General features: G+C 47.9%; 1 protein-coding gene across 8 annotated transcripts in view; it reads right to left on the bottom strand.

Annotated features, from left to right (window-relative positions):
• pacsin1b (protein kinase C and casein kinase substrate in neurons 1b) overlaps positions 1–26412 on the bottom strand; it is a 372157-nt gene that overhangs the window by 60811 nt on the left and 284934 nt on the right. For all 8 annotated transcript variants that reach the window (XM_038820244.1, XM_038820242.1, XM_038820248.1 and 5 more), the window contains one exon: positions 22311–22467. In XM_038820244.1, coding sequence (XP_038676172.1) covers positions 22311–22467 — 157 coding nt within the window. The remainder of the gene's footprint in view (positions 1–22310; positions 22468–26412) is intronic.

The following is a 26412-nucleotide window of genomic DNA, read 5'->3' as shown; positions in this document are numbered from 1 at the left end:
CTGAAACATCCTTGAGCCTAGCACCAGGGAGGTAACATACATCCTGGAGTCTCGTTTGTGGCCACAGAAACGCCTGTCTGTTCCCCTTACAGTTGAATCCCCTATAACTATTGCACTGTCACACTTATTACTCCTCCCCTCTGTAGCAGAACCAACTGTGGTGCCATGAGGTTAGCTGTTGCTGTTTTCTGAGAGGCCATTCCCCTCAACAGTCCAAAATGGTATATCTGTTTTGTAGGGGAATGGCCACAGGAGATTCCTGCACTACCTGCCTCGCTCTCGTGCTCTGTCTGGTGGTCACCCATTCCCTTCCTGCCTGCGGAGTCTGAGCCTGCGGTGTGACCACCTCTCTAAACATGCTATCCACGATGCTCTCCGACTCGTGGATGCTCCACAGTGTCTCCAGCCGCCGCTCCAGCTTTGAAACTTGAGCTTGCAGGAGCTGTAACTGGAGACACTTCCTGCACACATGCTGACCCTGGGGACTGGAACTGTCCCCAGCCTGCCACATGGAGCAAGAGGAGCAGACCACGCCTTGAAGCTGTCCTGCCATGATTTATTCCTTTAAATTAAACATTTGAAATTAAACTTTAAAAAATGTTCTTGTGTCAGATCAAATTCAATCCCTGAACACTATTTAATTAGATAAACAGTATTTATCCCTCTTGATCTGACAACAAATTAAAAATAGTTATTTAATTCAAATGAAAATAGTTATTTAAATCAACTTAAAAATAGTAATTTAAATCAACTTAAAAATAGTAATTTAAATCAACCCAAAATTGTTATTTAAGTCAAATTTTAAAAATAAAATAGTAATTCAATCAACTTAAAAATAGTAATCCAAGTCAAATCAAAACTAGACTTAAATCTGTAACCCCAGATATTCAAATTTAGCCCTGTCTGCCTTTCAGCCAATCAGGTCACAGTTTCGTGTGACGCACTTATCTGGATTTTAAAATTTTGAAACAGACAAACAGCTGTCTTACCCAAAAGCGGTGTCCCTAACCCTGTCTCTCTTTATTGCAGTCTCGCCCTCTCTCTCTCCACGCCCTTTATTGAAGTCCCGCCTCTCTCTTTCCACGCCATACAACCATAGTGCATACATCAACACCCCTCATAACATTAAACTCCCCACCAACATCCAACGGATAAAACTATCATCCACACACACACACACTCCCGTGGGAGGATGGGAGGGAGGAAGGGACCCCCCTCCTCCTCTCCCCCCCCAGCTGAGGGTCCCCCATCCCCTGCCGAGCACTGGAGTGGCAAGTTACTCACCTCCTCGGCTCCCCACAGAAGCTCTTCTGCCAGGTTCACGTTGTCAGCGTAACCACTTGCTCGGGAGACTGCTGAATGATGGGAAGCCGTTAGGCAAGGGATGGCTCTCATTAATTGTATGGAAATAGGGCTAAAGTGGTGATAATTGGTTTCTTGCCATGCTACGGCGAGATCGCCTATGGGAGCGGGTTGGTTGCATCGCATGTGGGAGATGTTGCCTTGCATCCCATTCACACCTTGATGCATAGACACTGGGCGCGATTCTCCGCCCCCCACGCCGGGTGGGAGAATAGCAGGAGGGCCTCCTGACATTTTTCATGCCCTCCCGCTATTCTCCACCCCCCCACGCCTGACCCACGCCACGAATCGCCGCTCGCCATTTTTTACGGCGAGCGGTGATTCTCCAAGGCTGATGGGCCGAGCGGCCAGGCCTTCACGCCCATTTCAACACAGCAGCAAACACACCTGCTCTCTGCCGTCGTGAAACGGCCGCCAGATGCCCGTTTGGGGCATCTGGGGGCCCGATTGGCACGACAGTACCACGCGATCGGTGGGCACCGATCGCGGGCCATGCGTCCGTAACGGACGCACTCTTTTCCCGTCGCCCCGCAAGATCAAGCCACCACGTCTTGCAGGGCTACTGAGGGAAAAGACGGCAACTGCGCATGCGCGGGTTGGCGTTGTCCAACCTGCGCAGCCAACGTCATCGGCCGCATCAGCCGGCGTGACGCTTGACGTGCGGCCTTGACGACGGTCGTCAAGGCTGCGCCGCCGTGACGCACGGGCCCGCGCTACTAGCCCTGCCCGGGGGGGGGGGGGGGGGGGGGGAGAATCGGCCCTGGAAGTGGGTGTGTAGGCTGCCATGGGTCACGGCCCGTCCCACGGCAGCCAATCTCGCCCACTGTGTTTGAACACTGCGGGAGGTTGCCCCACACATGCAGCAGCCAACATCCAAACGCCTAGAGAATCGGACACAGCTCCGTCCACTGCCGGAGAGTGGGCGAGTGCTATGGGGAGGGGGTGGCATGCCTGGAGAGATGGGCCAAGTGTTCGGATGTTGGGCTGCATTGCAGACGAAAGCGACAAAGGCGTCATACTGGTTGTGAACAAAGGTGTTCATTGTGTTTTACAATACCCCACCCTCCCAATGGTGCCGGCCTATCCTCCATCCAACAAACCTGACCCCCTACCTATCTGTGCCCCCCCCCCCCCCCCCGGTGACCTCAGTGATCCTTGATGTGCTTGGCCCTCCTAGCTCTACCACTATGTCTAGTTGTGTCCCCAGATGCACATATGAGGTGGAGGCAGCCAGCTGCTTACCTCGTCCCGTGGCCCTCAATCGCCCTGGCGGGCTCCCTCTGGGGGCTCAGAGGCCGGCGTTGCCCAGCTTGCTTGTCGGCGGCACAACAGCGGGGCAATTCTGTCTCATGTGCTGGCTGTGAAATGTGGCCTGGCCTTATCAGAGGGGTGGAACTGGTGGCCATGGTCGCCACTCCATGGGACAGGTCTAGGTTGGCAACTGGGGGCCCTCAGCTTTGGCTTGGGATGGAGAGGCAGATGGTTCAAGCCCCGGCTGCTCCTGCATCATCTGGCTCTGCCAGCCCTGGTGGTTCCCCATGGTCTGGCACCATGGTGTTGACACCATTGGCGATGTTCTTCAGTGACTGGGACAAGCTCTGCAGCGCCTCGGCCTTGTCCATCTGAGAGCAGGACATGTTCTGCAGAACCTCATCAAGGTCAGCCTGGAACTGGATGACATCCACTAGTGAGGTGGACATTTTGCCTAGACCCTCAGCCATGGCCGTCACCGACTGCGCGACGCCATGGACACCTTCACTAATGGTGCTGGTGACATGCACCAGGCTCTCCACTGAGTCCGCCACCCTAGCAATGTTGGCCTTAGTGCCACGAATTGCTGGTGACATCTCCAGCGCACGTAGTCTCTGGGACTCCTCCAAGGGGCTATGGATTTGCTGGAGTGGCGCTGACATCTCCCTCTGGGGGTGGGAGGCAGACGCGCAATGGGGGGCTCCCGTTCGGGAACGGCATTTTCGGGGCTTTAAGCCCGGACACAGGGTCCACGGAGATGGCAAAAGCAGGGAGAAGGCACAGAGGGGGCACATTGAAGGCACAGTAAAGGAAAATGTCGTGGGTGAGCAAAAAAAAGGCCGTAAAAAGAACAGTTGTAGGTCCGTCGGGGAGTAGAAAGGTCACCGCGGGGTCACCAAGGAAAATGGAGGCTGAAGCACAAGGGGAGGCCATATTGCTTACGGCTGAAGAAATAACTAAGGTGATGGCTGCGGAATTCAAAAAGCAGTTTACAAAATACATGGAGACAATGAGGAAGGAGATGAGGGAGGTTTTGAGTGTGGTGGTGGAAGAGGCGATTTCCCCGGTGACGACGGCGGTGGCAAGCACAGTGACGGAGGTGTGGGAGCAAGGGGAGGCGCTGAAGGAAGTGGAGGAGACATTATTGCAGCACGATGATTAACTTACCTCGATGGGGAAGGAGATGCGGAAGGTGATGGAGATTAACAAGGATCTGCAAGGAAAAATGGAAGACCTGGAAAATAGATCCAGGCAACAGAATTTGAGGATTGTGGGGCTGCCCGAAGGAGTTGAGGGGCCGAGGCTGACTTGAGTATTTTGCCGCAATGCTGGCTAAACTGTTGGGAGAGGGGGAGGATCTCTCCCGATAGGAACTGGATCAGGCTCGTCGGTCGCAGAGGCCTGTATCAAAGGCGAGTGAGCCGCCAAGGGTAGTGACTCTGTGCTTCCGTAGGTACAGTGTGAAGGAGAAGGTCCTGAGCTGGGCCAAGCAGAAGCGGGTGGTGCAGTGGGCTGGAGCTGGTATACGTGGATACCAGGACTTTACGGTGGAGCTGGCGAGGAGGCGGGCTGCTTTCAACCGGGTGAAGAGGGCACTGTACATTAGCAAGGTGCAGTGCGGCATTGTATATCCAGCAAAGCTGAGGGTGACTTACAAGCTCAAGGACTTTTATTTTGGAACGGTGGAAGCAGCGGAGGAGTTTGTTAAGGCAGAAGGACTGTGGCAGAACTGAGAAATTGAGAAATGGCCATGTGCCGATGTAACCTCATGACTATATTTTCTTTTTTTTCACTGTGTATGGGCTAAAGGAGCCAATGTTGTATATATTTGGACAAGGGAAGTGATGGGACTTTCACTCGAAGGCTCTTTGGGGTGTAGGTGGATATGTGGGTTTGTGTGCTAAAAGGGGATTTCTGGACCTTCCTAGGGCTGGGCAAGGGGGAAAGGGACCCGGGCGTGGGCCTCCGCGCTGGCCGGTTTAAGCCGGCCAGTGAACGGGAGTGAGGTGGGGGGAGGGACTGCGGCCATCGGAGCATGGCAGAACACGATCCGAGTGGAAAGTTGGGGGGAAGGAACCGAGGTTGGGGGAAAGAGTTTTACAAGAGGCAGTGGACGGGAGGAGTTTGGGAGGGGTGGGCTGTGTTTACAATTCTTGGGTATCATGTACGGTACTCTTTCAGAGGTTGGATGGCACTGAGTGGGGAGGGGGGGGGGGGGGGGGGGCAGGGGGAGTGGACTCTCTGGTGACCATGGGCGGTCCCGGACTCCTTTTTCTTTTTCTCCTTTGTTTTTTTGTTTCCACCGTGGGAGGGTTTGTTTTATTGGATGCATATATTGACAGGTGGGCTGTTTGGGGTGGTGGGAGGATGGGATCATTGTTATTGTTAAGGGGATTGATTTTGTATTTGTTACCGTTTACTGTCTGTGGGTGGGGTGTAAATGATGAAGGAAAATGTGAAAATGGAGAATAAAAACATTTTTTAAAAAGCCATCTCCCTCTGAATTTTTCGGCCGCATCCGAACATCTCCATCGGCTCCGGGATGACCTCTTCCCCAGGCTCAGCTTCCCCAGGCTGGGACCCAGCTGGGTCCTGGGATCCAGCAGACCTCCGACTGCTGTCTTTCCTGGTGGCTCCTGTCTCTACCTGATGTTCATTAACAGCTGGGTGGTGCTCACCAGCTTGTGCCCCAGAAGCCTGACCACTAACATCTCCCACTGTATCTGTGTATCTGCACTGGTGGAGGTTGTGGATGACCACCCGGAGAACCCGTCAAACACGAGTTGTTATTGCTTTACTGACTGACCCATCCCTCTCACTAACCACATGTCTATTCTCCCACAGGTCGTCTCACCGACGGTGCCGGCCCATCCCGAGTGGCCCACTCTCCAGCCTCCCATATGACCACCTCCGAGTATGCCTCCGTAATAGTCACGTCCCAGCTATTATCCCCACCCTCCACCAGTGCTGATACACGCACCTCGTTGAGAGATGTTAGTGGTCAGGATTCAGGTCTGCATTCCCGAATCTTGGGACTGGTCTCCTGGGCGCCATTGTTGCGAGCTGGCTGGGGTTGGCTGAGCAAGTGCTACTTAAGGACTGCTCGACCTTGTTAGTGGGAGGCTGGCTAGTGCGATGTCGGCGGTGGTGCACATAGGCACCAACGATATAGGTACAAAACGGGACGAGGACCTAAAAGCTGAATTCAGGCAGTTAGGAGTTAAACGAAAAAGTAGGACCTCAAAGGTAGTAATCTCAGGATTGCTACCAGTGCCACAAGCTAGTTAGAGTAGGAACGTCAGGATAGATAGGATGAATGCATGGCTTGAGAGATGGTGCAAGAGGGAGGGATTCAAATTCCTGGGGCATTGGAACCGGTTCTGGGAGAGGTGGGACCAGTAACAAACCGAACGGTTTGTACCTGGGTAGGACTGGAACCGATGTCCGGGGGGGATGGGAACAGATGCAGGAAGTCGGAAGGTAGTAAAACAGAGACAGAAACAACAGGCATTAAGGGGGAAAGTGTAAGGCAGAGAAGACACAGTCAAAAATCAAAAAGGGTGACAGTACAAGGTACAATGACTGAGGGGAGCTCAGTGAATACGCTCAGGAATACTAAAAGGAATAAAACGGGAAGTAAAAACATAAATGATAAGCAACGCGGCAGGATGTTACATGAACATATGAGTTCAACGACAAGGAAAATTAGGAGAAAAGTTAAGAGGAAATATAACTTAGTAGAGGTTACTGATCGAGGTGTTAAGATTCAAAAAGGAGGTATAATGAAATGAAAATCGCTTATTGTCACGAGTAGGCTTCAATGAAATTACTGTGAAAAGCCCCTAGTCGCCACATTCTGGCGCCTGTCCGGGGAGGCTGGTACAGGAATCGAACCGTGCTGCTGGCCTGCTTTAAAAGACAGCGATTTAGCCCAGTGAGCTAAACCAGCCCCAAAGCCAACATAAGTGTACTTTACCTGAATGCTCGTAGTATTCGGAATAAGGTAAATGAGTTGATGGCGCAAATCATCGTGAATGACTATGATTTAGTGGCCATTACTGAAACATGGTTAAAGGATGGTCACGGATGGGAGTTAAATATCCGAGAGTATCAAACTATTCGGAAGGACAGAGTGGATGGTAAAGGAGGTGGTGTAGCTCTGTTATTTAAGGATGACATCCGGGCAATAGTAAGGGATGACATCGGTGCTATGGAGGATAAGGTTGAATCCATTTGGGTGGAAATCAGGAATAGAAAGACGAAAAAGTCACTGATAGGAGTAAACAAAGAAGTAACCGAGGAATGTAGAAATGGTACAGCATTTATCATGGCGATTTTAATCTACATGTCGATTGGTTTAACCAGGTCGGTCAAGGCAGCCTTGAGGAGTTTATAGAATGTATCCGCGATAGTTTCCTAGAACAGTATGTAACAGCACCTACAAGGGAACAAGCGGTGTTAGACCTGGTCCTGTATAATGAGACAGGATTGATTAATAATCTCATAGTTAGGTATCCTCTCGGAAGGAGCGATCACAATATGGTGGAATTTAAAAGATAGATGGAGGGTGAGAAGGTAAAATCAAACACTAGTGTTTTGTGCTCAAACAAAAGGAGACCACAATGGGATGAGAGAAGAACTAGCTAAGGTAGACTGGGAGCAAAGACTTTATGGTGAAACAGTTGAGGAACAGTGGAGAACCTTCCAAGCGATTTTTCAGTGCTCAGCAAAGGTTTATACCAACGGTAGCATTGTTGGGGCAGCACGGTAGCATTGTGGATAGCACAATCGCTTCACAGCTCCAGGGTCCCAGGTTCGATTCCAGCTTGGGTCACTGTCTGTGCGGAGTCTGCACATCCTCCCCGTGTGTGCGTGGGTTTCCTCCGGGTGCTCCGGTTTCCTCCCACAGTCCAAGGATGTGCGGGTTAGGTGGATTGGCCATGATAAATTGTCCTTAGTGTCCAAAATTGCCCTTAGTGTTGGGTGGGGTTACTGAGTTATGGGGATAGGGTGGAGGTGTTGACCTTGGGTAGGGGGTAGGGTGCTCTGTCCAAGAGCCGGTGCAGACTCGATGGGCCGAATGGCCTCCTTCTGCACTGTAAATTCTATCTATGTAAAAAGGAAGGACGGTAGAAAGAGGAAAAATCGACCGTGGATATCTAAGCAAATAAGGGAGAGTATCAAATTGAAGGAAAAAGCACACAAAGTGACAAACATTCGTGGGAGACCAGAGGACTGGGAAATCTTTAGGGGGCAACAGAAAGCTACTAAAAAAGCTATAAAGAAGAGCCAGATAGATTATGAGAGTAAACTTGCTCAGAATATAAAAACAGATAGTAAAAGATTCTACAAATATATAAAACAAAAAAAGAGTGGCTAAGGTAAATATTGGTCCTTTACAGGATGAGAAGGGAGATTTAATAATGGGAGATGAGGAAATGGCGGATTGGAAACTGTTTAAAAAAGGAGGTAGGCAGAAAGCGGGTAAGTGAGCTTAACTTCAGTAGTTGGGAAGATGATGGAATCTATCATCAAGGAAGAAATAGTGAGGCATTGGGATGGAAATTGTCCCATTGGGAAGACGCAGCATGGGTTCATAAAGGGCAGGTCATGCCTAACTAATTTAGTGGAATTTTTTGAGGACATTACCAGTGCGGTAGATAACGGGGAGCCAATGGATGTGGTATATCTGGATTTCCAGAAAGCCTTTGACAAGGTGCCACACAAGAGGTTGCTGCATAAGATAAAGATGCATGGCATTAAGGGTAAAGTAGTAGCATGGATAGAAGATTGGTTAATTGAAAGAAAGCAAAGAGTGGGGATTAATGGGTGTTTCTCTGGTTGGCAATCAGTAGCTAGTGGTGCCCCTCAGGGATCAGTGTTGGGCGCACAATTGTTCTCAATTTACACAGATGATTTGGAGTTGGAGACCAAGGGCAATGTGTCCAAGTTTGCAGACGACACTAAGATGAATGGTGAAGCAAAAGTGCAGAGGATACCAGAAGTCTGCAGAGGGATTTGGATAGGTTAAGTGAATGGGCTAGGGTCTGGCAGATGGAATACAATGTTGACAAATGTGAGGTTGTCCATTTTGGTAGGAATAACAGCAAAAAGGATTATTATTTAAATAGCAAAATATTAAAACATGCTGCTGTGCAGAGAGACCTGAGTGTGCTAGTGCATGAGTTGCAAAAACTTGGTTTACAGGTGCAACAGGTGATTAAGAAGGTAAATGGAATTTTGTCCTTCATTGCTAGAGGGATGGAGTTTAAGATTAGGGAGGTTATGCTGCAATTGTATAAGGTGTTAGTGAGGCCACACCTGGAGTAGTGTGTTCAATTTTGGTCTCCTTACCTGAGAAAGGACGTACTGGCGCTGGAGGGTGTGCAGAGGAGATTCACTAGGTTAATCCCAGAGCTGAAGGGGTTGGATTACGAGGAGAGGTTGAGTAGACTGGGGCTGTACTCGTTGGAATTTAGAAGGATGAAGGGGGATCTCATAGAAACATCTAAAATTATGAAGGGAATAGATAGGATAGATGCGGGCAGGTTGTTTCCACTGGCGGGTGAAAGCAGAACTAGGGGGCATAGCCTCAAAATAAGGGGAAGTAGATTTAGGATTGAGTTTAGGAGGAACTTCTTCACCCAAAGGGTTGTGAATCTATGGAATTCCTTGCCTAGTGAAGCAGTTGAGGCTCCTTCATTAAATGTTTTTAAGATAAAGATAGATAGTTTTTTGAAGAATAAAGGGATTAAGGGTTATGGTGTTCAGGCCGGAAAGTGGAGCTGAGCCCACAGAAGGTCAGCCATGATGTCATTGAATGGCGGAGCAGGCTTGAGGGGCCACGTGGCCTACTCCTGCTCCTAATTCTTATGTTCTTATTTTCTTAAGACAGCCTTGGTGGCTAATATTAAAGTCAACCCCTGAGAGCCGGATGCTGTGCCTGAAATGATCAGGTTGTCTTAGGAGGAACGGTTAAGACAGTTTAGGTGTGTATTCTCTGGAGTTTAGAAGAATAAGAAGAAACCAGATTGCAGCATTCAAGATCCTGAAGGGTATTGATGGGGTGGATGTGGAGAGGATGTTTCCTTTTGTGGGAGAATCTAGAACTGGAGGTCATTGTTTAAAAATAAGGGGTTGCTCATTTAAGACAAGATGAGGAGGAATTGTTTCTTTCAAAAGATCGTGAATCTTTGGATCTAGTTTCCATTGCCTTTTGAAGAAGAGGAGTCTGAATGTTTTTAAGGTACAGCTAGATAGATTCTTGACTAACAACGTGGTAAAAGGTTATCGAGGGTAGGCAGGAATGTGGGATTGAGGTTACAATCAGATCAGCCATGACCTTATTGAATGGTGGAGCAGGCTCAAGGGGACGAGTGGCTTACTCCTGCTTCTAATTTTTATGTCCATATGTGCTACAAAAAGTTCAATGACCTCACACAAGTGGTCACGGTAACTTGAATACAACTTCAAACGGCAAGGGGATGATCCACCAGCCGCGTTGTGCTCTCACTTGAGCACAGTGCGGCTGATGAATCTCGGCAGAGCCCGCTCGCAGCCTTCCTGGAAGTTTTCACGCCTCGTGGGGCGTCGGAGTCAGAATACCGCCTAAAAGGGCCGGGACCAAATGGCGCACGCTGAAGCAGGTTTTAAACTGACTTCGGCGAACTTACTCAGCATCCACCGGCACCGCAGGATCCATCGACCTCCCCAGTGAGGCCGCAGCTGGAAGTTGTTCACTACTGGTCCACACAAATGTAGACCAGGCAGAACGGCACCCAGGGGATCTCCTGTGCCATTGGGAGATCCTTGGGTGGTCGGGGTCAGTGCAGGGTGGCCCCCTGAAAAGTGGGCACCTTGGCACTGTCCATCTAGCATATTGGCACTGCTACCCTGGCACAGCCAAGCTGGCAGGAGTACTGCCTGGGTGCCAGGGTGGCAATGCAAGGGCGCACAGGTGCCAGGGTGGCACTGCCCAAGGGTCAGGGGCCAAACGGGCCATGCCCATGAAAGGTAAGTGGAGGGTGGCGTTTGAAGGCTGGGGTGTGCAGGGCAAGTAACTAGGGGCCTCCGGGAAGCCGAGGGTCCTGGAAGGGAGGGTGTGCTGTAAGAGGCTTGGCAGGGGCGGGGTCTGAAGAGGGTGGCTCCAGGAACCCCATAGCATGGTGTCCTCACTTGGGAGGGGGATTGCCCATGTGTGTGGGGATGACAGTGCCTATAGATGAGGGATGTGGGAACCCAAAAGCTCACTTAGAGATCAGGGCACCCATTCAAAATGGCAGCCCTATCTCGGAGTTCAGCTGTAATTCCAAGGGCGTGATTCTCCCAGAACATTTCTAATTTAATTTATGGTGGGTCTTTCAGGGAGTTTCCCGCCGTCTCTGCTGAGTTCTTTCGATGACACTTAAGTCACTTTTTTGGACACTGGGGAGTTTCTCATCGGTTTCGGCCACACTTAGAACTTTTTTAGCACTGGGGAGCTGAATTAGCAGGAGAGAGCCCAGACTGTTGGAGGGGTGCCGGACATCAGAATCCTGACCTCTTTCAAGGAATGGGCCCTGGAGGTGACTGGTGTGGCCGAGGACAGGGCGGTCACCAACATGGAGGCTGGCGGACACCACAGAAGGAACCACTGGGCTCCACCCGGAGGACCTGTCAAACATGAGTACTGATTGTCGTACTGACTGACCCATCCCTCCAACTGACCACCTGTCCATTCTCCTGCAGGTCCTCCAGCCGATAACCCGGGCGGCCTCCTCTCCCAACCGTTATAATCTCGACACCCACCACCAGCGCACACACACCTCGGTGGGAAAAACTAGTTGTCCGGCGTTTGGAGCACAATCTGGTGAGCATCACACCGCACATGGTGCACATCTGGTGGAGACGGGAACCCCCAGGGTGAGACAGCAGTCGGAGGGCTGCTGGATTCCAGGACCAAGCTTCGTCCCAGCTCATGCAGAGCCTCTGGAAGTGGGTTACCCGGATCTGATGGAGACAATAGGGAGCGACAGGGACATTCAGAGAGTGATGTCAGCGTCGTTCCAGCAGATTCATAGCAGCTTGAAGGAATCCCAGAGACTATGGGCGCAAGAGATGGCGCCCACAATGAGTGGACCAAGGCTAACGCTGCTAGGGTGGCGACCGCAGTAGAGAGCCTGGTGCACGACATCGGCACCATGAATGAAGGTGTCCAAAGCGTCACACAGTGGGTGACGGCCATGGCCGAGGGTATCGGCAGAATGCCTGTCTCACTAGTGGATGTCACCCGGTACCAGGCTAACCTTCTTTGTGGCTCTGCGGGACATGTCCCGCTCTCAGATGGACATGGTCGAGGTGCTGCGGAGCTTGTCCCAGTCATAGGTGGGCATTGTCGAGGTGTTGCAGGGCATGGCCCAATCACTGAGGAGCATCGCCAAAGCATCAACGCCATGGTGGGGAACCACCAGGGCTGGAAGAGTGAGGTGATGCAGGGGCAGCCAGGACTCAAACCAGCTGCCCCTCCGCCCCAAGGTAAACCCCAGGGTCCCATAGGCACCGAGCGGGAGGAGGGAGCGCTGGGTGCCAATCCGGACCCGTCTCATGGAGTGGCAACGGTGAGCATCAACTCCCCCAAGTTCCACCCCTTAATGAAGCCACTGCTCTCAGCCAGCACAGAGGACAGGGCGGCATGGCTGTGCCGGTCCCAGAGCCCCCAGAGGACGCCCGCCAGGGGCATCAAGGGCCACGGGATGAGGCAGGCAGCTGGCTGCCCCCACCTCAGAAATGCATCCTAGGGAAACACCTAGAAGTAGTAGTAGAGCTCGGAGGGCCAGGCACGTTGAGGATCACTGAGGGTACCGTGAGAGAGGGTAGGTAGGGGGTCGGGTGATGTGGGAGGCCGACACCATGAGGAGTGGGGTATTGTACTGCACATTAAACTCCTTTTTGCACAATCATTATGATGCCTCTGTCACTTTCTTCCACAATGCGGGCTGACCCCAGGATCCTTTGCCCATCTCTCCAGGCAACCCCCCTCCCCATGGCACTCACCCACCCACCCTCCGGCCGTGGACATGTCCCCGGAGCTGTGTCCAATCCCATGGGTGTTCGGATGTTGCGTGTGTGGTGTTGCCTCCAGCCGTGCTCAAACACAGTGTCCAGGCATCAAGGTGTGATTGGGATGACTCCCACATGCTACAGGGCCCACCCACCCACAGGAATCCACTTGGGTTATGTGAAGTGCTCAATTAACCATGATTGCCAATTCCCTATTAGCAATAGTCATCAGCCACGCAGCCAGAGGCCTCAGCCGTCGGTGGGGATATGGGCGATCGTTGGGGAAGATGGGCAGGGACAAGGGCTGCCCCCGGAATGAGTAAACTTGATCTTGGGTTGGCATGGTGGTGCCACAAGCGGTTGCCCCACCAGTGCTCCCCCCCCCCCCCCCCCCCCCCCACACGAGAGTCCCCCACCTCCCACTGGGCTGGCAAGCCCAGCATCCCCAGGCTCTTTCCTGTGAGCAAAGATGGTTACTCACCTCCTCGGCTCCCCACTGAAGCCATTCCGCCAGGTTCACGTTTTTCAAAAGGAGTACTAATTAGCGCCAACTTGAGCATTTGTTGGGGAGGCCCCTGAATGACGGGAGTCCGTTGGATATGGGGTCATTCCTGTTAATTGTATGGAAGTGGGACTTAAGTGGTGCTAATTGATTTCTCGCCACACTATGGCGAGATCCCGATTTTGCCTACGGAGTAGGCTGGTTGCATCGTCCGGATCTAGTTTTTGACCACTCCTGCTATTTAACGGCCTCGTTAGGCTTTAACGAGAGTGCAAGGAGACCGGAGAATCGCGCCCCAAGTGCTATTGAATAATGGTGGGGAACTCGCCGGCTGTGAAACTCCCTGAAAAACCCGCCACAAATGAACTTTGACATTTTTGCAGAGAATCGCGCCCTAAATCTCACCAACTGCACGACAGTACTGGCCTCATGGATGCTCAAATGGACCACATCCTCAATAATCCACAACCACTATCGATTACAACTCGTAATAAATATTCATAGCTTCATCTCACCCTCTTGTACTTAGCATGACTGTATGCCCCACACCTGCTTCTCACAGCTTTCACACACTGCCAGTTATTCAACCATGGCAGGCACATCATGATATCCAGAAAGATTGCAGCACACTCATCCGCACTCTTGTCAAAAGAATTGGCATATAACAGGAGGCAGCAGGAGCGGACTGCCGGAGGCAGGCACAGCTGCATGTCCTAACCTCAATGGAAGCGAGGGTGGCCGGTATCATTGAAGTAGCCATTGCTGGGGCTATAGTTGGTGACAAGGACAAGGATGAGACACCATCACTTGCATCTCATTCTCGCATCCACCTGTTCAGATACACCCACAGTTCGGATACTCACACCGTGTATAATTGAGAGAATAGCTGCAAGGTGGGATCGCCACGTGGTAGAACACCAAGCATGAGTGACCTGCTGCCTGGGCAGGGGTCAAGGGTAATGGAGTGGCCAACTCATTGGACGGCAAGGCTGCAGGCAGATTCTGCTGCATAGGACTCTGGTGTGCACCACAGAAAGAGGCTGCTACATACACACAATGAAATGCTTGGTGCGTGGGAAGGCCTGCCAGAAAACTGGTCAGCAATCTCAAGGAGAATGAAGGAGTTCTTTATATCAACCTGGTCGGTAGCTTTACACAGATATTGGGACCCATCCTTTCCAGCATGGAAACCGTTGTCAGCCATATTGACACAATTGTGAACTTAACCAAGGTGCAGCATGTGATGGTCAGCCTCACCATTACAGCACAGGTATATACCATCCAACATCTGGGTACTGCTGTGGAAATTTAGATATCTGGTAATGCAAGTTCAGATTGCTGCCATCATGGCTGCAGATTCTTATATGCAAAGGGGTTTGCAGGGTGTCCCAGCAGTTTAGCAATCTGTCCACCAATAGATTACTAGGATTGATGAGATGCTAATTTCTGGTGAAAGAGAATAAAATGTCTTCAGCTCTATTGGAAGGGAGAGCCTCAAAGACCTCCCTTCTGCAACAATGGATAATGAACTGGGAGACGTTGCTGGAATTAGCCCAGTACATTGGAGATTTGTGGCCACAGTCACCTTCACAGCCATTGGTAATGCCTTGTACTGCTCGGAGACTGCATTTCTGGATCCCACAGGTGGCAGTTTGAGGATATCTGCAATGAGGCAGATGTCTGACACACTGTTCAGAGAGCCCTTTCCCCTCTTCCAGCAGCTTGTCATGTTGTGTTACCTCTGCTTATTCTTCTAGTCATGCTGTAATCCAAGAGGAATTCGTACTCGTGAACCTATGTCTGGGAGGTGGGAGGGTGAGGGGGATGTATGAATCATGGAGGTCAGGACAATGTCCTTAAGCACATGTCAAACCACCCACTTTAACAACTGAACAGAACTCCAGGAACCAAATATTTCTATAGGCAAATGAACAGTGTAGAAATCAATCAGCACCTAACTGCAAGTAGTGAGCGGAGGGAAAGGTCCTTCGTGTTGCTGAAGATATTCTCAGCTTTATGCATTGAAGAGAAATCTTTAGCTGCAGCATTAAATTCCAAAACACCAGCACTGCTGTAAAATCAGTGTTGCTGGCGGATTGACATCACAATTTGCCTGTGACCTGCATACTTCCAGCAGCTGCTCCTGTGCCTCTGTGCTAACACCCTCATCAAAATGCAGCCTGATGCTACTTGCACCTGGAGTGTGCATACATGCCACGGGCATCATTTGGAGCCAAAATCACACATGTAACATTGAGAAAAGTTCGCGAAGGAGCCAAATTCTGGGACAAAAGAATAAAAATACAAAACACAGTTTTATCCAATGGTAATGAGACAAAACTATGTCTGTCAGATCAGAAGGCCCCTGATTTTATTGCAGGCCTAACAGAGGATCATTGTATAATTATGGACACTAGAATAAATATAATGGATGCTATAACTGACCCTGAACATAAGGCTGCAGAAAAAACTGCACTGAGCACCAGTATTCCAATCAGGTTATTGAAATAGCATTGCCGAGTGCCAGAAATAGCTGCTGTAACCGTATAACAACAGACAGTAGATGACATCTGAGCATACCAATACACCTAGGGTTTTATATACATCAAAAAAGTTGTCCAGTGTTCTACCTTAGCTTCAAACCCAAACATAATTGCATCAATGAAATTTAATGTGTCATAGAGAATAAATTAAATGAGAAATAATTTTTATCCTTCAGGGGTTTAAACTGGCTTTTTACAATATGTTCCCAAATAATCCAAGATTAATGTTTTCCTCCTATTCTCTGGCAGTGTTCAAGCACGTCACATCTGTCCTAATTGCATGCTCAAATATTTTTATTTTCAAAAAAATATTTGAAATAATATGGATAATTTGTGCTGGCTTCCATGTAATCAAGTTAGAAAGCTAATAGGTGCTCCCTATATTCATTGTGAAACTGGTTTCTATGGTAACCGTAATGTAATAATAATAATAATAATCTTTATGAGTGTCACAAGTAGGCTTACATTAACACTGAAATGAAGTTACTGTGAAAATCCCCTAGTCGCCACACTCTGACGTCTGTTCGGGTACATGGAGGGAGAATTCAGAATGTCCAAATCACCGAACAGCACGTCTTTCGGGACTTGTGGGAGGAAACCGGAGCACCCGGAGGAAACCCCCGCAGACACGGGGTGAAAGTGCAGATTCCGCATAGACAGTGACCCAAGCCGGGAATCGAATCTGGGACCCTGGCGCTGTGAAGCAAAAATGTTAACTAGTGTGCTTCATAAGTATTTACCAAGATGTATTCTCTCTTAATTTAATCAATTGCACGTCAAATTAACAAGTAAATAGTAAAAGTATATTTGAATGATTTCAGATTAGAAAATTAGTGGAATTGATAGCAAAATAACAGGGAGAACATGCAGACTCCGCACAGACAGTGACACATGCCAGAAATTGAACCCTTTCCCTGGCGCTGTGAAGCAACAGTGATAACCCCTGTGCTACCATGCCACCCTTAGTGCCCATGTGTGTGGGGGGGGGGTGACATTGCCCATCTGGGGAGGGAGGCCTGATGACCCACAAGCCCACTTAGAGATCAGTCACCCTTTCAAAATGGTGGCCCGATCTCGGAGTTCAGCTCCCCAGTGCTGAAAAAGATTCCAAGTGTGGGCTAAACTGGTGCAAAACTCCCCAGAGCCCAAAAAAGTGACTCACTATCAGTGGGGGACTCACCAGCAGAGCCAGAGGGAAACTCCCTGAAAAACCCGCCACAAATGAACTTAAGAAATGTTTCCATTAAATGCCGCCCAATAAATCTGAAATTCCTACATTCATCACAACTGATACTCAAGTACTTTACAACATACCAAATAAGAGAGTGCTGTGGTGAAGGTACCGTGAAATATTCCCTGACATTAGTGTCTTGACCAATATGTCTCAACTCTGCTAGAACAGATTATCCAGTCATTATTACATTGAGTTTGCTATGCACAAATTAGCTGCCATGTTTCCTACATGACAATAGGTGACTACATTTAAAGTACTTAATTGAACTTGTGTGCCTTGGAACATCTGGAGATTGTGAAAGGTGCTATCCAAATGCAAATCTTTCTTTACACAAAGGGCGAGATTGTTCGGCTGTTTATGCCGACAGAATCTTTGGGTCCCGCTGACGGCACACCCCGTCAACTTTTCCCGGCGGGGTGGGGTGGATTCGATGGGAAATCCCACTGACAGGGTGGGGCTAGAAGATCCCACCACTGGCCAACGGTGGGCAGCCTCCCACTGCTGAGAAACATGTCACGGACAAGACAGAGAATCTCGCCCAATACATTTGAGGCTGATTTCTGCTTTACAGACATTGCATGGTGCTTTGAATAGAACATAGAACGATACAGCGCAGTACAGGCCCTTCGGCCCTCAATGTTGCACCGACATGGGAAGTCAAAAACTAAAGGCCATCTAACCTACACTATGCCATTATCATCCATATGCTTATCCAATAAACTTTTAAATGCCCTCAATGTTGGCGAGTTCACTACTGTTGCAGGTAGGGCATTCCACGGCCTCACCACTCTTTGCGTAAAAAACCTACCTCTGACCTCTGTCCTATATCTATTACCCCTCAATTTAAGGCTATGTTCCCTCGTGCTAGCCACCTCCATCCGCGGGAGAAGGCTCTCACTGTCCACCCTATCTAACCCTCTGATCATTTTGTATGCCTCTATTAAGTCACCTCTTAACCTTCTTCTCTCTAACGAAAACAACCTCAAGTCCATCAGCCTTTCCTCATAAGATTTTCCCTCCATACCAGGCAACATCCTGGTAAATCTCCTCTGCACCCGTTCCAAAGCTTCCACGTCCTTCCTATAATGAGGCGACCAGAACTGTACGCAATACTCCAAATGCGGCCGTACCAGAGTTTTGTACAGCTGCAACATGACCTCATGGCTCCGGAACTCAATCCCTCTACCAATAAAGGCCAACACACCATAGGCCTTCTTCACAACCCTATCAACCTGGGTGGCAACTTTCAGGGATCTATGTACATGGACACCGAGATCCCTCTGCTCATCCACACTGCTAAGAATTTTACCATTAGCCAAATATTCCGCATTCCTGTTATTCTTTCCAAAGTGAATCACCTCACACTTCTCTACATTAAACTCCATTTGCCACCTCTCAGCCCAGCTCTGCAACTTATCTATGTCCCTCTGTAACCGGCAACATCCTTCCACACTGTCTACAACTCCACCGACTTTAGTGTCGTCTGCAAATTTACTCACCCAACCTTCTGTGCCTTCCTCTAGGTCATTTATAAAAATGACAAACAGCAACGGCCCCAGAACAGATCCTTGTGGTACGCCACTCGTAACTGAACTCCATTCTGAACATTTGCCATCAACCAACACCCTCTGTCTTCTTTCAACTAGCCAATTTCTGATCCACATCTCTAAATCACCCTCAATCCCCAGCCTCCGTATTTTCTGCAATAGCTGACCGTGGGGAACCTTATCAAACGCTTTGCTGAAATCCATATACACCACATCAACTGCTCTACCCTCGTCTACCTGTTCAGTCACTTTTTCAAAGAACTCGATAAGGTTTGTGAGGTATGACCTACCCTTCACAAAACCATGCTGACTATCCCTAATCATATTATTCCTATCTAGATGATTATAAATCGTATCTCTTATAATCCTCTCCAAGACTTTACCCACAACAGACGTGAGGCTCACCGGCCTATAGTTACCGGGGTTATCTCTACTCCCCTTCTTGAACAAAGGGACCACATTTGATATCCTCCAGTCCTCTGGCACTATTCCTGTAGCCAATGATGACATAAAAATCAAAGCCAAAGGCTCAGCAATCTCTTCCCTGGCTTCCCAGAGAATCCTAGGATAAATCCCATCAGGCCCCGGGGACTTATCTATTTTCACCTTGTCCAGAATTGCCAACACTTCTTCCCTACGCACCTCAATGCCATCTATTCTAATAGCCTGGGTCTCAGCATTCTCCTCCACACCATTATCTTTTTCCTGAGTGAATACTGACAAAAAGTTTTTATTTAGTATCTCGCTTATCTCCTCAGCCTCCACACACAACTTCCCACCACTGTCCTTGACTGGCCCTACTCTTACCCTAGTCATTCTTTTATTCCTGACATACCTATAGAAAGCTTTTGGGTTTTCCTTGATCCTACCTGCCAAAGACATCTCATGTCCCCTCCTTGCTCGTCTTAGCTCTCTCTTTAGATCCTTCCTCGCTTCCTTGTAACTATCAAGCGCCCCAACTGAAACTTCACGCCTCATCTTCACATAGGCCTCCTTCTTCCTCTTAACAAGAGATTCCACTTCTTTGGTAAACCACGGTTCCCTCGCTCTACCCCTTCCTCCCTGCCTGACTGGTACGTACTTATCAAGAACACGCAATAGCTGTTCCTTGAACAAGCTCCACATATCCAGTGTGCCCAACCCTTGCAGCCTACTTCTCCAACCTACACATCCTAAGTCATGTCTAATGGCATCATAATTGCCCTTCCCCCAGCTATAACTCTTGCCCTGCGGGGTATACTTATCCCTTTCCATCACTAACGTAAAGGTCACCGAATTGTGGTCACTGTCTCCAAAGTGCTCACCTACCTCCAGATCTAACACCTGGCCTGGTTCATTACCCAAAACCAAATCCAATGTGGCCTCGCCTCTTGTTGGCCTGTCAACATATTGTGTCAGGAAACCCTCCTGCACACATTGTACAAAGAACGACCCATCTAATGTACTCGAACTATATCTTTTCCAGTCAATATTTGGAAAGTTAAAGTCTCCCATAACAACTACCCTGTTACTTTCGCTCTTTTCCAGAATCATCTTCGCCATGCTTTCCTCTACATCCCTAGAACTATTAGGTGGCCTATAGAAAACTCCCAACAGGGTGACCTCTCCTTTCCTGTTTCTAACCTCAGCCCATACTACCTCGGAAGAAGAGTCCCCATCTAGCATCCTTTCCGCCACCGTAATACTGTCCTTGGCTAGCAGCGCCACACCTCCCCCTCTTTTGCCCCCTTCTCTGAGCTTAGTAAAACACCTAAACCCCGGAACCTGCAACAACCATTCCTGTCCCTGCTCTATCCATGTCTCTGAAATGGCCACAACATCGAAGTCCCAGGTACCCACCCATGCTGCCAGTTCCCCTACCTTATTTCGTATACTCCTGGCATTGAAGTAGACACACTTCAAACCACCTACCTGAAGACTGGCACCCTCCTGCAAAGTCAAATCTGTGCTCCTGACCTCTATACTCTCAATCTCCCGTACCCCAAAACTACAATCCAGGTTCCCATGCCCCTGCTGAATTAGTTTAAACCCCCCCAAAGGGCACTAACAAATCTCCCCCCCAGGATATTGGTGCCCCACAGAAGAATCTTTTTAAGCTCTAGATGGATCTCTTTCCCTTTTAATTCAGTCTAGTACAGTCTAGAAAATAATGAATTATTTTCAGAAAGAGAACTTTTCCTTACTTGCTTGCACTGAAAGGAGTAAAACTCTTTATTCCTCGTCTGAAGTATTTGTAGGAATCTTTGCGATTATGGCTCAGACATACCATTCACATATGGGGATTGGGCCCTGATTAGTGTTGGAGAACCAGATTGATTCTGCCTAATCATATTATGATTTTCCAAGTGCCTTGCTGACACATCCTTAATTATGGATTCCAGAAATTCCACGATGAGACGGCTAACCGCCTTGAGTTGCTGGTCTTCTCTCTCCCTCTTTTATTGAATAACAGTGTTACTGGTGCTACCTTACAATCCACTGGGACCTGAATCTAAGGAATTTTGGCCGATCACAATCATAGTCATATAGGGAAGATTCAGATAGAAATACTTTCCTCAGTTTATTAAAAAAACAGGAAAATATATTCTGTTTTATATAGTGAATATATTCACTGTTACACCTTTAAAAACCAGTCCAAGAGAAACCTGCCAAGTTGGCTTGCTGTCTGGAAAGATCCACCTGGATGACACACCCAACGTCCATACTCCGACAACTGCCATCGAGCTAGGTTGTGATTAGCAGCCTTGCCCAGCCTGGATACTGATTCAGCCAGCTCAATGCCAGTCAAGGATCAAGTACCAGATGTGAATGGCATGCGCCAGCTTAATTTTGGAAAGAAAAAGTGAAAATTAATTTTATTTTCAGTGCCTCTTAGCCATGCAAGTGACTTAAGAGAAATTACCCCATCTGCAGAGGATCTATTTCTTGAAAACTAGATGGTAATAAAAAGGGAAACAAAAATAATCAGGATAAATGACTCTCTTGTTCAAAGTACCATGAAGTGTTTACATTAAAAAATACAAAAATGTACTAAGAAAATTCCCATTAATGCCCCAGTAAACCTGCCTTTTTGGATTTCCTCATCTCTGTGGCTATTCTGTTCTATCCAGTTCACTGACGTTAGAATTATACACTGAGGCATTGTTGGACAAAGAGCACACACTACTGGCTGGTTATTCACAATTTGAAGGGAACATATTGAATCTATTTTCTTCTCAAATAACATTAGATTCATGTAATAATTATGATGCTTCAAAAAAAATGGTAGCAGCAAAGCAATTCAGCTTTTAAAATACAGACATGTACTGTCCCCCCCCCCCCCCCCCCCTCGCCCAATATTAGTACAAACAAAAATACTTCACACTTTTGTTTTAAGAATGAGATTTTTTTTAAAAATTCAATTAAGGGGAAATTTAGCATGCCCAATCCACCTACCCTGCACATCTTTGGATTGTGGAGTGAGACCCACACAGATAGATGTCAGGTGGATTGGCTGTACTAAATTGCCCTTAGTTAATGTCCAAAAAGGGTAGGTGGGGTTACAGGGTTAGGGTGGTATGGGGATAGGGTGAAGTTGTGGGCTTAGGTGTGGTGCTCTTTCCAAGGGCTGGTGCAGACTCAATGGACCGAATGGCCTCCTTCTGCACTGTAAATTCTATGATTGTATGACACGGGGAGAATATGGAAACTCCACATGGCCGTGACCCAGGGCCGGGATCAAACCCGAGTCCTTGGCGCCATGAGGCAGCAGTGCTAACCACTACTCCACCGTGACGCCCTGAGATTACAATTTAATAACGTACATATGCTGGGCCCAATAGTAGTTCACATACCTTTCTCAATGAGTTGCTTCCACCTTTTGGACCAGTCAGTCAGCTGCTGAGAGTAAGATTTCTCTATCTTAGCCCGTTCATTGACACAGTTCATAAGATCATTGCACAACCTGTGTCCATCATCAATACGCTTCACTGAGCGCTTATAATTTCCAACCTGCAAAGAAAGTGTAGTGTCATCAGAACCAACAGAATTATGAAAACCTCTCAACTAGTTGTCATCCTCTCCCTGGTTTACATACATTGAAGCTTGGTTACCACCTTAAAAAATTACCAATGATCTTGAGAGACAATAATGTCAGATTGAATATTTAGCTTGCTGTTTTTTTAAAAAACTTGCTGGCCTGTATAGATCCCACCTTTCTGGAAATAATGTCAGTTTATAACTTTCAAACAAATAAAAGATACATGCAATGGTTTCGCTGGTGATGCGGAACCTATCTCAAAGATGTAAAAATAGAGAGGTGATACAAGAAAAGAGCAAGATTCCATAGCCCTGGGGGCTTAGGTATGTTATGAAACTTACTTGAATTTTTCATTTTACAGAATCCCTTCATTATTGAAAAAACAACATCTAGCATTCCCAATAAAAACATCAGATATATTTTGAGTAACGTTTACGAATCTCTTGTGTACAGAAAAATAACTTATAGCAGTTACACAAAATAAACCAGTAACCCGCATTGGAAAAAGCAATAAAGCAGAGATCTGAGCATCAGTTCTACGATTGGAAACTAGCTTGGTTTCCTCCTGCCTCAGGACAGACTCCAGATCCCCAACCTTTAAACTAGCACAATCTGAATCATTGATTGGAAAATGCAAAATAAGGATACCAGATACGGCTGCTTTTTTAAAAAAAAAACTAGCAATGTGAATCACCTGAGGGGACCCTCAAACCCCATTTCAGCATTGCACACAAACTAATTCTATGCCTGTGGCTAGGAGCAATATACAAATTCACACCATGGAGGAGACATGCAGAGTGAAATAGATCACGACAGACTGAACAACAGCTCAACTCACTTTGACTTTCAGATTTACCTTCATGTTCTGATCATCAGATTTTTGAATGCCACCAAAAAATAAATCCATCATTATGTGGAGAAGTAGTACAATATTGCAATAGAAATTGCAGCCAGTCTGCTCTTTGTAAGGCAGGGTGTCTTTCAGAAGTCTGCACAGAGTAATATTGGAATAACAGGGCAGAGAGGATCCTGGGGTGACAGGTGAACCACTGCAGACATTACCTGTGGAGTTGGTCAGGAGAAGAGAATCCAGGAGGTCCCCAAAGACCACACTCTCAGGAGGGAGTGGGAGTAGGTGGCCAGGAAGATCAACCTCTGCAGTCTGAACCCAAGGACTCAACAGCAATGCCACAGTAAGTGTAATGACCTCATGTGGGTGGTCAAAATTGGTGAATGTATCTTCATATATCTCCTACCCATCACAGCAAAACGTCTCGTGCTACTTAATACACTGCATCCACATCACTTACTCAGCAGCACTTAACATCAAAATACTCAACCTCAATTTAACACACCTTCCAATGCTGTTAGCCACACTTTGCATACCTCCATCTCTTTAGCTATACCAGGAACATTACTCAAAAGGTGCTACACAATGAATGATATTCTGCCCCCTCTCTTGCAGAACAAGGTGGCACACAATTTAGGGGAGCAGAGCAGAACTGCTAATTTATTAGCTAGTGTGTTTTACACCCTGTACTGGATGAGACATTTCTTCCAGTTAAATATTAGGAAGACTGAAGCCATTGTCTTCAGTTCCCACTCCATTCCCTGGCTACCATCCCAACATCCATCTCCCTGCCAACTGTCTGAGGCTCAACCAGACCGTGCACAACTTTGATGTAACGTCTGATGCTGGGATGAGTTGCCAACAGCACATCCATGGCATCAGTAAAGACTGCCTATTTCCATCGCCAAATCACCGCCTGACTCAGCTCATTTGCTGATCAAACTGTTATCCATACCTTTATTACCTCAAGACTCCACTATTCCAACACATTCCTGGCCAGTCTCTCACATTATACTCTGCACAAACTGAGGTCACCCAAAACTCTGCTGTTTTCATCCATATTAATGCACAATCCCATTCACTTACCGCCCACTGACCTACACTGACTCCCAATCAAGCACAGCCATGATTTTATAATTCTCATCCTTGTTTCAAATCCATCCTGGCCTCATCCCTCCAGATTTCTGTCATCTTTACTCCCAAAATCCTCAAAGACATGTATGCTTATCTAATGTGGCATCTTTAATATCCCTAATTTTAATCGCTCTACCAGTGCTCCACTCCATCACCCTTCAGCTGCCTTGGCCCTAAAGCTCTGGAATTCTCTCCTGAACCTCTCTAACTTCAGCTAGCCCCAATATTGCATCATATGGCAGAGTGGGTCCAGCCCACTGGGACGATTTTATTAAGTTAAATACAAGTGGTTGTTGTTAATCTGCTCCAGCCTTATCCAACCCGAAGTCTCAGCTCATCCTCATTCTGCTATGTGGTATGATGAGAAAGCTGCAGAATGCGAGATCATGGATCGCTTGCTTCCCAACCCACTTTACCAACAAAACATCCAATGCTGCACTAATTTCCCTTAGTGCTTTGTGGTGCCTTTTCCTGGCTTAGCAGTCCTGTGCACTGTGACCCTAGTGGCTGCAGCATGTTGATTGGAAGGATGCTGATGTTCAGTAGGGGAGGCTGCAGCTGGTCTTGCCCTTGGATAGGAAGACCCGGCTTTGGGCTGCACACCTGCGCTGGCTAGGCTAGCATTCATTGTCCGCCCCTAATTGCTAAATTATAGACCATCTTGTCCTGCAAGAAAGGGGGGAACTTTTGTCAGTGGATATAGTACAGCATATTTGGTTGCTGTGCCCAACATGCAACAGCTGACAGTGGCAAGATGAGTGCTTGCCTTGCAGCAAAGCAAAGTATTTGAGGGTGATGTGTGGCTATGAATGTGAGGTATGAATCTTGGTTGATATTCTTGATGGTCGAGTGAAGGTGCATGGAACAGATTGGCTAGTGGAGCAATTAGCAGGACTTGGTATATAAAGATGCATTAATTGATTTTGACCATTCACACAAGGTCATCAAGTCTCTCGTGGCACTGTGACTGTTTTGCTGGTAGTGACTGCGACAGCTAACTATTCCCACTTTGTATTTGTATTTGGCTGAGCCCTCTGAGGGAAGAGAATCTCTTTCCTCCTTTGCTCCTATTGCACCAAGACCTCTAGCACAGAATCTAAGAGCATGCTTTCTGGTCTGTTGCCCCATCTTTACAGATCTATCTTGGTTTCTCTCTATTCTTTAATCAGTTTTAGTACCTGATTCCGACATGACTTTTAGCTACCGGTACCTATGTCATGAGTTCCAAATTGGGGCACAACCTCCAGGTGTTGCCCTGACAGAATGTCTTCCACCAGTTTAGTAATATTCTTTACCCTAATACCAGGGAGGCAACATACCATTTAGTAATCACTTTGGGGATTGCATAAATAATTGCTTTTTCCCTTAACTATTGAATCCCTCAGTGAAATCCCTCGTGGTGCCGGGAATTTAACTCCTGCATTTCTCAGAGTTGCCATCACACAGTATTCATGGCTGAATGCAGGTTAGTGAGAGTCATTGGCTTGGGCATTCCTTCTCTATCTTCCTTCCACCATGTTTTGTAGTCACACATTCCCTCACCTCCAATGCTTTCTACAGGCGTGGAGTGATCATGTTATAGAATCATAAACACACAGCACAGAAAAAGCCTTTCAGCTCATCACGTCTGTGCCGGTCAAAAACAAACGCCTAACTATTTTAGTTCCATTTTCCAGCACCTGGTCCATAGCCTTAGCATCAGATACTTATTAAATGTTATGAGGATGTCTGCCTCCACCATCCTTTCAGGCTGTGAGTTCCAGATTCCCACTCGCCTCTGGGTGGAAAAGGTTTTCCTCACTTCCACTCTAAACCTCTGACCCTTTACCTTAAATCTACACGCTGGCCATTGATCCCTCTACCAAGGGGAAAAGTTTCTTCCTGTCTCCTTTATCTTTGCCCCTCATAATTCTATACATCGCAATCATGTTCC

The sequence above is a fragment of the Scyliorhinus canicula genome, chromosome 15 (genome assembly GCF_902713615.1).
Source record: "Scyliorhinus canicula chromosome 15, sScyCan1.1, whole genome shotgun sequence".
NCBI classification, from domain to species: Eukaryota; Metazoa; Chordata; class Chondrichthyes; order Carcharhiniformes; family Scyliorhinidae; genus Scyliorhinus; species Scyliorhinus canicula.
The sequence above is the reverse complement of the archived record's forward strand: the minus strand, read 5'-3'. Positions and strand labels throughout refer to the sequence as shown.